This window comes from Quercus suber, unplaced genomic scaffold (genome assembly GCF_002906115.3).
Source record: "Quercus suber isolate HL8 unplaced genomic scaffold, Cork oak 2.0 scaffold_389, whole genome shotgun sequence".
NCBI classification, from domain to species: Eukaryota; Viridiplantae; Streptophyta; class Magnoliopsida; order Fagales; family Fagaceae; genus Quercus; species Quercus suber.
Genome location: NW_027069841.1, coordinates 161,471 through 177,076, shown reverse-complemented (window position 1 = coordinate 177,076; position 15,606 = coordinate 161,471). Strand labels below are relative to the sequence as shown.

At 32.4% G+C, this 15,606-nt stretch overlaps 1 protein-coding gene across 2 annotated transcripts; it reads right to left on the bottom strand.

Annotated features, from left to right (window-relative positions):
* Positions 1–4,356: 4,356 nt before the first annotated feature.
* Positions 4,357–11,373, bottom strand: LOC111983232 (protein PSK SIMULATOR 2). 2 transcript variants are annotated; one of them, XM_065760970.1, is made up of 13 exons: positions 10,664–11,373; positions 9,105–9,349; positions 8,851–8,943; positions 8,670–8,760; positions 8,263–8,356; positions 7,622–7,719; positions 7,185–7,254; positions 6,111–6,214; positions 5,896–6,012; positions 5,646–5,722; positions 5,382–5,426; positions 5,066–5,250; positions 4,889–4,979 (listed from the first exon to the last, which is right to left on the bottom strand). In XM_065760970.1, exons 1-13 carry the CDS (start codon positions 10,934–10,936, stop codon positions 4,972–4,974), a joined length of 1,500 nt encoding a protein of 499 aa, XP_065617042.1. In that variant the 5' UTR covers positions 10,937–11,373; the 3' UTR covers positions 4,889–4,971. The 2 variants fall into 2 exon arrangements, with proteins under 2 accessions (XP_023870672.2, XP_065617042.1); XM_024014904.2 differs by having other exon boundaries at positions 4,357–5,250; positions 10,664–11,368.
* Between the last annotated feature and the right edge of the window lie 4,233 nt (positions 11,374–15,606).

The following is a 15,606-nucleotide window of genomic DNA, read 5'->3' as shown; positions in this document are numbered from 1 at the left end:
GTGCAAAGAAGCAAATTGTTGCAGCATTTCATATTGCACTAAATTGCATTGAACTTGATCCAGAGATGTGGCCCAGGATGCAAATAGTCTTAGAGAGTCTTGATTGTAAATCACAAAGAAGAAAGTAAAGAACTTAGTAGAATTCTGGTTCTTGATGCTGATTTTTTATGTTGAAGATGTTTGGTTTGTTAGCAGTCCATGATTGGAGGGGGATTTGGATGTATATTTTCCTAGAAATATTTTTGTGAGCCAATGTATATTTCAACAAATCTATTGCTTAATTTTATATTTCAACATTTATGATTAGAACTGGTGTACTATAGGTCTCGTGTCTGTGGTCTTAAAAAAATTTCTTTTACATAAATTGTTTTGCTAATTTGTGTCCATTTTTTGTGTGCAACAAGAAGCCTATCTTCTTAATAAAATACCATAACTCATCACTAATATTCTGCAACTCTTTGTTTGAAAAGGCTCATTTGCCTCACAATAATAACACAACATAGCTTAAAAAATACACGATCAGTAACACTTTCCATTCATTACATCACCCAAGATAATCTAATGAAAAACATCAAAGTAGAAATGGTACCATGCACTTGTACACAAATCACCAATTGAGTGCCACTGGTTATGCAAAAGGGGAAAAAAAGCCACATTGTAGCACTTTTTACTGAAAAAGATAGTTATACAAACCTACCCCAAAAAAAAAAAATTTAAAAAAAAAAAAAAAACGAGGGAAGCCAAGGCTACAATTTCCAATCAATTTTCTGCACTTTTGCTTTGAGTTTCACCTCATCTGCAAGTCATGGTATACTTTACAAATTTTTCTACCTAGTGAGGGTTGCTCAAAGTGCTAGTAGCATAAACTCAATTTGACCACAAGTATGGTGATGTGCCAGAGCATTCTTTTCCTCTCTAATTTCCAGTGAAGCAAACAAACACTAAGACCAACCAACAAACAAATAGCTCAGACCCATTTGGGCAAAAGCTAAAATGGTCAAAGCAAGCTCTTCCAGCTACATTTGTAGTAAGAGAAAAACAAGATCTTCCAGCTAGATACTATCAACTTGATGTCGGCTAGAAACTCAGGGGTCATTAACTTGCAAGTGGAAAACAAAACTTGGGAATGAAGTGGTTATATCTCTGTCCAAGAAGAAACGGATGGATGTTAGCATCAAGAACTTGAATTTAGAAATTATTCAAGCTTGAATTTATCTATTGATAAATAAAAACCATATGTAGGTCATATAAAAATAAAAATGAAGGGGAAAAAATGGGATAAATGAAGAACCGTCAAAGAATTCATGAGTAAGAAAAATCCATAAAATTGGTTCGTATTACACCATCAATTCACTGCCGTTTATGGACTACCACAGAACTCTCCAAGACAAAACAATGAAAAACATAAACCTTCTGTAAACCATTTCCATTCTATTTATCATCACCATATTCTGCTACAAACTCACGCATTTACCTCCGGTTATTATAGAGTAAAATTTCAATCTTAGTTTTTGATGAGCAAAATTCAACATGTCATTTACTCAAATTCATAGACAAAGACTATTTAACAGTCTTAAACATATCAAGCAAATGAGTACAATCTCGATTCCATAACTTAGCACATAGATACAGATACCTAAAAATTTAACAAAGAACATATTGCTAGAAAGGCTTTAAATTTCTTCTCGCTTTCTAGGAAACCAAACAAAAAATTTATTTTATTAAAAAAATTGGCTATTTGAAATTTTGAATCACATTGCGAATTAGGAATTTGAATACAACACCAGATCTAATTACAAAATCGAGATCGACAAAGAGTTTCAGCAAAAAGTGAAACAAAATTCGACGAATCCAGACACCAATACATTCCCGAATCCACAGAATCAAATTTGAACGACGAAATTCAAAAAATACGGGTATACAAAAGCGTAAAACTCACCGCGAAGGGATTGACCACCTCTTCATCGAAAGGATTGGAATCGTAGCGACTCATTGCAGTGGGTGGCCGGATTCTCTTACCGGTCTGAGATTTTGAGAAAAATAGAGGTGGAGGAGGATGAGAGCGAGAAGGTTGAGACGCGAGTTTGAGCCTTTAAGGAGTTTGAGGAGAGAAAGAGAGAGAGGCTGTCTGATTTGGATGAGAGAGACGCTGTTAACATCAGGGTCTAACGTTAACATCTCTTCTCTTAAAATGGATCATGTGCATTGCACATGACCCTAAGCTTATGCGTCCTTTTATTTTATTGACACATGTTTCTGTTTGTAGGAATTGCTGTATACTTGTTTGGAGGAAATCCTTGTTCAGAGAGAGAGAGAGAGAGAGAGAGAGACGCTGTTAACGTTAGGGTCTAACGTTAACAGCTCTTCTCTTAAAATTGGTCATGTGCATTGCACATGACCCCAAGCTTATGTGTCTGTTTATTTTATTGACACATGTTATGCACATGACCCCAAGCTTATGTGTCTGTTTATTTTATTGACACATGTCCCTGTTTGTAGGAATTGTTGCATACTTGTTTGGAGGAAATCCCTATCCTATAGGAAATCTTTATAGAATTTAACCTTTAAAAACTAGCATTTTCAATCAAAAGCGGCCTTAATTCCAATAATATCCCATCCTTTAGGAAGAGCTAATTTTGTAAAGCTCATTGTTTATGAAATTTTAAGAAGAGAGCATTGTTAAGGACACAACTTTTTGTTTCACAACCATAATTGTCAAATTGTGAATCGTATCGTGAATCGATTTTTAATTTTTAATTTTTAATTTTTTTATTGTGTATCGTATCGAATCGTGTATTGTAAGATACACAAACACTTAATAAAATTATAAAATAATTATAGATATACATATATAAAAGGTATATTCATTATAAATTCAAAATATATTTAGCTAATGACCATTTTAATCATTACTTATGTAAGAAAATTTAACAAAACTAACTAAATAAATCAAATTAATTTATGTTTATAACATGCACATTCAAATTGATTAAACTCAAAAGTAATACATGATATATGAACCAAAATAATAATATCTTTTTATCATCTTGGCTAATCAACTCCATCTAAATCAATGTTATCATCATGTTCAGCATCTTGCAAAATTATTTTTTCATAGATATTATTATTATTATTATTATTATTATTATTATCAACATTTACTTCTTCTTTTTTTGGTTTTTTTATAGCATCTTGCAAAATTATTTTTTCATAGATATTATTATTATTATTATTATTATTATTATTATCAACATTTACTTCTTCTTTTTTTGGTTTTTTTATTCTAGTATTTTATTCTTTATATTTTTTCTCGGCATTCTAGATTTTTAGACTCAAAATAATAATAACAAAATAAAAATAATTATATTTTCATTTAATACATTATTAATAACTTAGAAAATAAATTTGCACATATGGAAGTGAGAGTTATGAGTATAGTCTAAATTTTGTAGGAGAAAGAGAAAGGAGGGAAAAAAAAAAACTCATGGACTTGCTATTTTATTAAATGCAATTAAGTTTCCCAATAATTTTGTGTTAACAAAGTCTAACAACTTGTTTAAATCAAATAAAACCACAAATTTTAACAAAAAAAAATCTATTTTAAATCCACATGTCTATGTATCATACGAAACGTACAATTCACCAATACGATACGATTAATACAATACGCACCTATATATCGGACGATTTATAAGTACTTACGATACATCTTTACGAAATGAAATTTTTTGTATACGATACGATACGTATTACGTATCGTATGATACTGACAACTATGTTCACAACATTATTATTATGCCACATCAATAATTGTGAAGAAGTTGTGAAAATTAGTGTCCCTAAACTTAATGTTAAGAATAAAGGCTTCAAATTTCTAATCTCCTTTTCTCTTTAATAGATTATATAAAGCCCTAAACCGTGACTTGTAATACAATTCATTCTCGATGTTTCCCTTTCTTTTTTTCTTTTGGTTAGAATCTCAATCTTTTGTACTTCTTTTGATTTTTTCATTTATCTTGCGTCTCTACATGAGAGCCTAGAGGTCCAACTCAACCACTATAGGTCTGGTCCTCGTGACCCCAATATCGTTTCCCTAAGACCTTGAGTGGGAGGAAAAGATATCTCATGCACATGATATATACATCATCTCTTTGGTAGCATATGTGTCATATAAATATATTTGAATCTCTGAAGCATAATTATTTTAGTTGCTTTTTTGTATGTATATAAAGGTTTGTGCATTAACATGTGTGCAACAAGTTTTTGCCTTCTATAAATTATTCATTATTGTTTTAGGGGATAATATTATCAGATGGCACAAAGAATGCTATATCATAACCAAAACAGACAACATAATGAAAAGCAAATGTTTTTTTTAGATACTATCTATACATCTTTTTTTTCACAATGTTGATGTCAGAAACTGCCAGAGTTCACATTGATACTGAATTTTGAAGCTGAACTGTATGACTGCCTCCATCTCTTATTCCACTGGGCTACTACTTGAGAAACCAGAAACAAGAATTGTGATATAATTATCATATCATATACTTAGTTACTTACAACGATCCCACATATACAGGGATATACATGATGAAATGAGAATTTGGCCAAAAATGCCACGGAATAAAGAGATGGAGGCAAACGAATAAATAATTTTTGGGAGTGAAGAAAAAAATGCCTGAAAGGGGATATCGATTAAGAAACCTCACTGAATATATATATATATATATATTCTAGGCCGTCCATGATATCCTTAATAAGCCTCACTGAATAATATTCTAGGCCATCCATTATTATATCCTTAACATCAGTCTTGAAGGTATTGCACCCAATTCCCTACTTGGAGAACTTCCTGTGCTCCTGCTCAAAGGCCACCCTGTTGTCTCACTCTTCTTCGCCGTACCAAATTCCTGACTTTTACTGATTCCAGGCACTCTCAGACTTCCAATCACCTCATCTAACAAATTTCTATCTTCCTGAGAAAGTTGAATTCCATGGATTTTAGAACTACAATTCATGGGCAGGAAATGCTGCATCTTGGAATGAAAATCTAGCGCCTTACGAGCTGGAGTTCGTAAAGGTTGAGGCTTGAGACCATGATCTCTGCGTCTTATTAAGTTGATCACGCGGTGAAGCAAGGTCACTAGTTCAAGAATGTATTCATCTGCTTTCTGCTTATCCGCATAATAGAGAGTCTGGAGGCGGGTCATGTTACTGGGTGTGGTTGAATTCTTGCCCAACTCGTAACTGTCAAATGAGAACAAACACTACTAAATATCATTCTATTGAATTATGCATCCATTAAATATTCCATTATTGGAAACGCAAGCACAAACAAGCACATGCATGCACACATACACAAAGGCCTTTTAACTAACCTATCTTTTGCCCATTGTGCAACCCACCCGAATTCCTGATGTGATCTGTCACCAACAGAAACAAAAGGAAAATTAGCATAAATTTAAATGTAATACTCTTAACAATACTCAAAGTTTAAAAAAGAACCCCCGGAAAAAGAGAGGAAAAAAATAATTGAAAATTGGAACACACAATTATATTTATACCAGAAATGGAATGGTAGCATGTAGAATTTAGACATGTAAAGAAAAAAAAAATCCCAATTAACACTTTGTATAACCTACTTAATGGTATTTGTGGCAACTGGAACAAGCCACTTGAGAATTTTTTCCATTTCAGCTTTGACCTGGAAAATTGAGAGCTGTAGAGAAAGACAGTGTGAAGCAATGAAGAATGTTAGTTACAAAAATGTCTAAACGCATACACCATGTGACCAAAGAAAGACACTTAAAGCTGAATTTCCAAGAAGCAATAAAATGAATTAATTAGAGAAAAGTACAAGAAATTGAAACGGTTTTTCTTCAGAGGAAATACCTGTTCATTGGAATCAACCGCAAGCAATCGGGAATGTAGAGCTGTCTTAACACTGGTTGGCAATGCCCGATATAATTGGTCTCTCAGATTTGGAGGAAGGGAAGTTGGCCGAGATGCCTGTTAGCATATAACATTCCGTTCACATACATATTCGTGGAAAATCTATACCAAATATATGAACAAGTGATTACCAAAAAGGGGAGATTTCTACTCACAATGATATTTATCTGATTGATTACATTGGCATAGTGTAATGCAACACCAGCTTCACCAAGTCTTTCGGAACCCTTATGAGGTTCCTTGCTGACCAATGCTATACCTGTCATGAAATGACAACTTCATAAGAATTTTATAAGTAATGAAGCACATCTTCCAAAGACAACAAGTCTTAATCTGTCCTCATGACATGTAGTTGAGGAGATCTGGAAAATCAATAGCGGATGGATACTAGCAAATTTAAAAATAATGCCATGTTGCAAAGAAATCATAAAACCATGTTTTTTAAAAGAAAGAATCTACGTAATGAAATTCAATTGCATATAATGGAATCCACATTCAGATTTATTTCACATAAGAAATTAGTTTAACACATGCAAGGAATACCTGACAGGTCATTGATTTTGTTTAACAGTTCTCTAATTAGGACATCAAACCAAGAGGAAAAACACATTTCGACCAAAACTATTACATTGGCAATAGGCAGAGGCTGTAGTAAAACTAGGGCCCAAATAGTTGTAAGAGACAAAGGCTGCAAGGAAAACACAATTAAACCAAATCTATTATGTCCTATATGACTGGGGCATACTTGGCAATAGGCAGAGGCTGTAGTAATTTTTAGCAAAAAGATGAACATTCTTGAGAGATTCAAGAGTGGCTAGAGAAAATATTGAAATATTGGTGAATAATCTGTATGCCTAAAAATGGATATGATAAATGCTCCTAAAGCCTAAACAATACCCACTTGCCCACAGTAACAGAAGTTCTACAGACCCTGCAACTTTCTGCCTTGCAGATCTTGCACTTTGGCAGTCTGAGACTTTCATTTCAAACAAAGTACTATCTTGTGGTACTCCTAACACTCACTGCTTCAGGAAAAAACAAATCCATAAAATAAAATGTTGAGTCATACTCAGATGATAAGTCATGCATTTGATAGGGTCAAGTTCAAGCGATAAGCTTACTACATCCTTTGGAGTAGGGAGAAGGAAATAAAAAATCATGAATAACACATTCACCATGTTTATCACATTTATGAGGCAATTTATTGTTATAGGATGTTGATTTTATACCACTAGTTCCAAATGCTTTCCAAAAAGCTTGATGTATACGGGTAACAACATCTACAAGCTTCTGCATAATCTGCAATGAGCAACAGAATCTGGAAAATGAGTAACTTTGCAAAGATAAACAAATACTGTACTCTGTACTACGGAAAGTGAGACTGAATAATGTAGACACTTTCCTCTATTTTATGACAGGTTTCATATTAAATCAATAGGTATTTATACTTGACTGCCATTTACATCAAACGAGGTAGTGTAATATTGAATTCACAGAGTACAACAAAAACAAACCAAAAAATAGCAGTTAAATTTATAAATTGAAGCACAAACGACCCTGAAAAACAATTGTTACAAGCAAATTGATACTAAATTTTTATAGTAGGTATCCAAATATCACAGTTTTCTCTCTTCAGAAATAATAACATGCGCTCATAGTTATATACCTCTTCCAAATTTTTCGACCAAAGGGATTTTTTCTGCAAACTCCTTACAAGCTTTTTTTGTTCTCCTAGTTCACTTTGAAAAACTCCGAGGCTCTCTCCTACAATTACAAATAAAGTGACCTGTTAATAAAATTAGAGCACCACTGCTCAGGAGTTAGCAGTAAGAAAACGTTTTCAAGATTTAATCCATAATTAACAACTTTAAGAGGACACTGATGACATCACACCAAAATTTTTAATATACATCTAAATGATGATAAAACAGAAGGCTGACAAAGCACAACAGAAGGTAGAAAATGAAAAAATAAGTACCAATAAGAGCAAAGAGATTTTATTTTTTTTGAGTCATTTAAAAAGTAAATCCTTCAAATAACAATACAAGAATATTACTTACTGGACAGTATTGTTGCCTGATTTTAAATATACATATTTTATTTATTTGTGTAGCATGACATATGATTACTGATATGTGAAAAAAGAGTTTGTTGGTCCAACAGCACATGACTATTTTTAATCACCATAACAAATTTCGGTAATATTGCTTTGCATGTCCCCAATCACACTGACCAAAAGTTCCACGTAATATGACACACATATATAACAAATCTTTGCCCAGTTTAAAATATTTTTTGATGCCTAACCTCCTCGAGGAAGATTCGAGGACTCTGCTTCTTCGATCTTTCCCTGAAAGTCATGTTCAAATCTTTCAAAAGCTTGCTGCTCACGGTATAATTCCTACAAGTTAGATATAGCCAAGTGTAAATTCCAATTTCAATTGTAGATAGATAAAATGGAAAACATAAATAATGCATGAAAAGTAGCCTTATAGTAAAAAATTGCAGGGTCTACACTTTAAATGGTTTGATAAAACATCTCCAACATGTCTCAGAAGCGGGCTTATATATATAGCAGATGGGATTAGGAAGAATGAACTAAACGTATAATTTAGCATTTATACAGGATGATCAAATGCCACATATGACATTGCTTAATCTTTTTAATCACCAACTAGGCGCACATATAAATGCAAATCTTTATATTAACTTACAGAAGTATGCTGAGCTAGAGCAGTCAACTCCTTAATGGTCGTTTCTGCACCTACTTTATGTTGTTTGAGGCTTGGATAGTCCGAATCTAATCTGAAATATACAAACCGGTCCAATAATCAAATTTGTATTGTCAGCAAACATGAGCTATATATCTGAACTGCCTTTTATAATTCAACTTACGTGGAAAAGTATCTATCTAATTTGTGCCACCGTGAGTCTTTACACTGATCTCCAAACCTAATCACTTCTCGTGAGAAGACCTCAAACTCCTGCCTAAAATTGCCCCAAGGTAAAAGATGGGGAGAAAGAAAGGAAATTAAAATTATAAAAAATGAAAGGGGGAAAAAAGGTACAATTAAAGCCTATTGAAGTACATACAATAGACAAGAACAACTCATAGCAAAAGCAAGCTATTCTCTGTAACAAGAAACAACCTTTTGTCAGCAGCAACAAAACTTAGCAACTCCTTCATATCTGTGGAAACTAACTGTCGTACTCCATCTGAATGTAAGATCTCTTTCTTCAAAACCTGGATATTCTCTTCAGAAAGAGAATGCAACAAGTTCACACCTTTGACTATTGTATTTGCTACTTCAAATGCCAAGATAGATATTGTGCTCCCTCTTGAAGTCATGCCATGGACCTTTGGCCCTTTTTTAAACATTCCCTTCGGGATAATCTACAAAAGCAAAAGACAAAATAAACCAAAGCAAATATGAATGAAAGTGTATCAAATGCCAATAAAGGGAACAATATTCCCTTAAACAGAATTCAAGATCACTAAATTCGAATGTTTATTTAATAATCTAACATGACAAACCCAGATAGACATTCTTGAATAACATTCAGAAAAATTGCACCCCTAATCTAAACAGTGAAGCATTTATTGCATCCAGATTATACAAGAAAATATATACAAACTGGCTTAAAAGATTTGGTTTATCTTATGTTTTCAGATTTTGAGAACAGAAATCATCAAGAAAGAGAAAATTGATGTCTATTACTGCATTAAATACAGATCAGGGTGCTACACATTTGTTCCCGGCTGTTCCAGATCATTAAGCCAAGATATACATCTAATACTAGTTGTTCAAACTTTAGAGGAATTCAGGATCAATTTTACTATTTTCCATGCACCTGTGGATATAAGCTTCACTTGCGGCAAATCTCAATAGCCCCTATAGGAGTATAGTTCTCCTTTCCCCTAAAATGTTCAAGGAAGTCACTCATTCCAAAATACAAGGAATTACTTGATGACCACTCTTGTTTATGCTTACTGAACCAAGCAGGATATTCCCACTTCCCATTCCTGTTTTATGAATTCATTCTCAAGTCACTCGTGCTGAGAAACATGAAACTTCTGTTCCCAATATTAGCTCCTATGATGAGGATGACAAAATATCTCAATAAGAGAACCGAGATCATGATCAAATATGTCCTAGCACTATGGTCGAGTAGATTCATCATGTAGCATATTTAATCCAGCATCAATTGCCGTCCTGATTGTTCAGATTATAGTTAATTTACTCTTTTGAGCCATCTTCTGAATTGTCTGGCAATAGCTCAAACATATAATTCCTTTCCTTTTACTTTTTCTTTGCTACTATGCAGATCTAATACTTCCAGGCTTTGCAAATAAAGCTCTATTCAACTTCTTCTCTCATCAAACAATCAATTTCATAGCATATACCTATGAAACATGAACCATCCCTTATTCCCATACACCTATATGGCCTGTTTGGATGGAGTGGAGGGAAATAGAGTAAAGTTGGCTAAAAATAAGATAATTTTGTGCTAAACGGGCCAATAATTTCAAACCAAATGAGCTACTACTAATTGCATTATGCATTTCTTGTAACTACCATAGTATAACCAATGTTTTTTTTTGTCTAACCTTAAGTCAACCATCATAATTCATAAAAAAACAAAAAAACAATAACAACAATCATAATTCATAATTCATAACCAAATTAATAGTCATAAAAGCACATACCCATGGCCTAGTTGGCGTAGATGGCGTGGACCGAGTTGGCGATGGCTTGATACCAGGCGGCGTTGGTGGCTTGGAGTCACTGGGAACCCGCTTACGCTCAGGCAAAGGGGACTTTGGTTTGGTGGTTTTGGTGATACCATTTGCATAAGGATTTGAACTCCAATTCGGGCCTTCTTGTTTGGTGGTTTTGGTCTTGTTCGTGTTCGTGTTCGTATAATCCCAAGTGACTTTTGGAATTTGCTTGACCGTCCCGCCGGGACACAAACCTCCCATTGTTACTCCCAAAGCTGTCCAAATTCAAATGAGTTCTCAAACTTGTCTTTGAAGCATAACTTTTCCCAAGTAACAAAATTTATGTCCAAACAAACCAAATAAAAAAAAATCAATGAGCTGAGACCAATAGAACAGTGTTCTGAATTATTTGCAAGCAGTCAACGAAACCAGACAGACTTGATATATATATATATATAGATATACAGAGAGAGAGAGAGAGTAACAGAGTTGCTGAATTCAGTCAGAAACAAAAGCTGAATTGAATACTATGATCAAGAAGAAGAAAGAACAAGAGGAAGAGAGAGAAAGAGAGTTTTGCTTTGAGATTGAAAAGGTTTTGAAGAGGCCAAGAGGGAATGTAATTCGTGTGTTTGACTACGTTATATAGACAGTGGACTTTCATATGATTAGAGAAAAGAGAGATACAACCGCGTTTCAAAAAAGCAACGAGAATCTCGTGGGACAAACAAATTTTTAGGTTCTTTTTGGACTAATTAGAATTTGAGGAAAAATAATAATAATAATAATAATAATTTGCATCAAAACTAAATACCAATGACTTTGTAAAATAAATAGACTTTGTATGAGTGTGAGAACGAGGACGGGGATAACGAAGATAATACGAAGTCCCGCCCACCGTGTCCGAGTTTTGACGTGATTATCGTTGTCATTTTCAAACTTTGAATTTCTGAATTTTCACTATTAATAATAATTATCGCTCGCAACCAATTTCAAGCGCATGTTTCACAACTATGTGACGTGTAAGTAGGGTCCATACGAAAATTACAAACAATTATTTATAGTTTGGTATATTGAATAGTTGTGCATTTTTCACTTTTGTTGACCGCGTGAGTCTTAAAAAATTAAATTCTATGTAAAAATGGTAGACAGTCTACCACATTAAATAGTTGTGATAACAAGTGCAAAATTGGTTGTGATTTTAGAATAATTTACTTGTTTCTTGAGAGACAAGTTAATTGTTGGTTCAATAGATTTAAACTATGATAGACAATCAATTATTGTTTGCTGCATTAAATAGTTGTGTTAACAAGTATGAAATTGGTTGTGTTTTTAGAATAACTTACTTGTTTCTTGAGAGACAAGTTAACTATAACTGTTGGTTCAATAGATTTAAACCATGTATCATAAATTTGGACAACTCAAGTTTGTTCTATCTCATTATTGGTCAACGGGATTTTTGGGAACAAAGAGAATGGAATAAGCCAACAATTTTCATAATTATTGAATTGGGGAAATTTTACTTTTAATACTTGAATTCACTAATTTTTTTAAGAAAATTTTCTGAAATGATTTATTAATAAATGCCTTAAGTACATCCATATATAAAATCCTTAATTTTTATTGAAACTTACTATTGAGTACTGGCATCATTTATTACCTACGTTTGCAACTTATCGTATTTGACAAATAAATATATATTTTTTGAAAAATTAGTGTGGCTTTACTTAGAAAAAAAAAAAATTTACTGTAGCCTTGATGACCTTTCTGGGATTTTGCCCACCCCAGATATTTTTTTTGTTTTAAGAAAAAAAATATGAAAGTGAAAAATGTCTAGGCGAATTGGCGATTAGCAAGAGCTTAAAAGGTCAAACAAGCACTAAACTTGCCACATCCATAAATTAATGAGTAAAGGAGATGTCATAGGTTTGAAACGGATCTAAGGCCCGCATGATGTTAGGTCTTTTATTAAATACAACTTTAACAAGATTCATTCAAAAAGATTGGGTTATTGAAGGATTATAATATTAATGAGAAAAAAAAAGTCAATGTTTTTGTTTAATCACTACATTTAGCCAAAAAAGAATAGCTTTGCTCTTTTCCGGGAATATACTAGGGTTCAATTTTAAGTTTTGTACTCCCTCCATCCCATTTTTTTGTCCTGTTTGAAAAGTCAATTTTTTTAAGGTAACATCATTTATTCTCTTGTCTACCTTTTAAAAGTGTATAAGTTTCCAAAATTTTCCTTAAAAAAATTTATCAAAAAATTGAATTAGTAATGTTCCTATTACTATCTCCGTTCTAGTTTGTTTGTCCTCTAAATGTCCCAAAATATTATTTTGTTTCTAAAAATAAAAGTCATTAATTTACTAATATTCCTATTATACCCCTACTTTAATTTTAAAACTATTTGAAAAGAAAACTAACAAATATTTAAAAAATCAATTTAATTAGAGCACATTTTTAGTTGCCTTATTAAGAATAACTCTTTTAAAAAAAACTCATAAATTTATTTAAAGATAGTTTTGTAACTTATACATTTTTATAAGGCAGACAAGATAATAAATGATGTTCCCTTAAAAAATTTGATTTTTCAAGAACAAACAAATTGGGATGGAATGAACACTAATAAGAAAATAAATAAACAGTTAATCGGATTATGAAATTGGAGTATTGTAGACTTGTAGTGGTCCTATTAGATTATACTTGGAACAAAATTTAAAATAATTTTGTCAACGGATCTTGTGTCAAATATGTGCTTGATCGGATTGTTTATATCATATCTTGTTTATAAAATTATCAAAAAAAGTCAATCATGTGATGTTGGAGTTGCTGTAAAAGATAAAACAAAAGACAACTAGAATGATTGAGAAATGTATTGAGTGAAAATTTTTAGTTTTTCTAATATGTCGATTTGTCTTCAATTTTATCTTACTCTTATAGTGACGATTTGTATTATAATTCAAACATTATTATTTTCTAGGGGTGGCCATGGAACATATACCCCAATATGATGGGTTTATGATTTCTTATTAGGCACGGAAGTTTCGCAAAAAATTTCACACTTACTCTTCATTTTTTTTTTCTTTTCTTTATTCGGTGGATAGATATGCATAACAGAATTTTGATGATTATTCTTATTATTTTCTAGGGGTGGCCATGAAACTCACTACTCACTCACTTTCTTTTTCTTTTTCTTTTTTTATGACAATGTCGTGGTGAAATTTTCTGTACTAATAGGAGAGTTGTTTCTTAAAAGGGCTTGAGTTGGTTTTGTTTTAAAATTTTATAATCCAATAGAATTTGAGATGGGTTGTTAGGTCCCTTACAACTCAATTGGTTGGTACCTCTTGGTGTTTCCAATAGAGAAAATTAGGGTTCAAATCCTCTCTCTGCCAACTATTGAATTATCCATAAAAAATATATTAAAAAAAAAAGGAAAAAAAGAAGAAGAAGAAGATAGGTTTGGGTTTTAAGAGTTGACATCCTAAATTGACTTGATTATATAAATCAAGTAAACATAGACATTCAGGATTCAAATCCCCCATTCGCCAACTATCAAATTATCCACACAAAAAGGAGATGGGTGTGGGTTTTAGGGTTTCATATCTTAAATTGACTTGATTATATAAATCAACTAATCACTAAACATGCAATTCCTAAGAAAATTTCACACATATATAATACATTTTAATTCATAAGCATTAGTAATAAATAAAAAGTCAAAATAAAAAATTTGTACAAAATAACACTCCTAATTTAATTAGATTTTATCTAGAGACTATCAACCCTAATTTAGGGTTCAAAACCCCCCTCCCCCAACTATCAAATTATTCAAAAATAAATAAATATGATATGGGTTTGGGTTTGGGTTTTAAGGGTTGATATCCCAAATTGACTTGATTATATAATTTAACTAATTGATAACCATGCAATCCTTAGAAGAATTGACGCATATATAATACATATTTAATTCATAAGTATTAGTAATTAAAAAAAAAAGTCAAATTAAATAATTTGAACAAAATAAATCTCCTAATTTAATTAGATTTTATCTAGAGTCTATCAAATCTAATTTAATGATAATTTGTTTAATGTTAGGTTTTTTATTGAAAGGACTATGAGTTCTTGGGGATGGCAATGGGGCAGGACGGGTCCAAAGGATGGGGTCTCCTCCCTCGCCCCGCAAGATTTTGTCTTGCCTCATCCCCGCCCCGCCCCTTGGGGCCCCGCAAAGCCTCGTCCCATCCCGTAAAACTCTAATTTTTGTTAATTTATTCTACAACTAGTACAATTTTTTTAATGAAACATATTTCATTAATAAAAATACACTTGAAATTACAACTAAATTTATCCCATCAAATCAAATCAATTTTTAGAAAAAATTGAATAATATATCCAATTGTTTAACAAGACAATCATAAAAAATAAAATAAAAAAATCTCATAGTATAACACATGACAAAATAAAGGCAAAGAACCATATTGAGTCGAATAAAATAAGCTAATATTAATATGTTTGTTTAAATAGTAGGGTTTTAAGGTATGCAAAATTTACAATTATAACATTTAGCGACATGAGGTGAGGCGGGGACGGAAAGGAGCAGAGTGGGGCTAAAATCTTGTCCCAACCCAGCCCCACCACCTTTACGGGATAGGGAAAACCCGCGTCGGGGCGAAGTGAGTAGGGCTGAGTTAAGCAGGGCAAGAAAAAATTGCCATCCCTATGAGTTCTAATTAATTTAAAGGCAAGAGTGAATTACACAATGTAAATTTCATCAATTATCATTTTAGTCTATTAAGTTAAAAAATTATAATTTTAGTCCATTAAGTTAAAAAAAAAAAAAAAATTGCCATTTCAACTCACTAAAATAATTGCACTATCAAAGTTAATGGACTAAAATGACAATTGATCGAAGTTGTAAGGAGTAA

What these genes read in the sequence shown, in the direction of transcription:
- LOC111983232 (XM_024014904.2), bottom strand. Translation starts at nt 10,936, where the DNA reads ATGGGAGGTTTGTGTCCCGGCGGGACGGTCAAGCAAATTCCAAAAGTC. An exon ending in TTTGTTGCTGCTGACAAAAG is followed by an intron (nt 8,944 to 9,104) that starts GTTGTTTCTTGT and finishes GGGCAATTTTAG; the next exon opens with GCAGGAGTTTGAGGTCTTCT. An exon ending in TCAATCAGATAAATATCATT is followed by an intron (nt 6,013 to 6,110) that starts GTGAGTAGAAAT and finishes ATATGCTAACAG; the next exon opens with GCATCTCGGCCAACTTCCCT.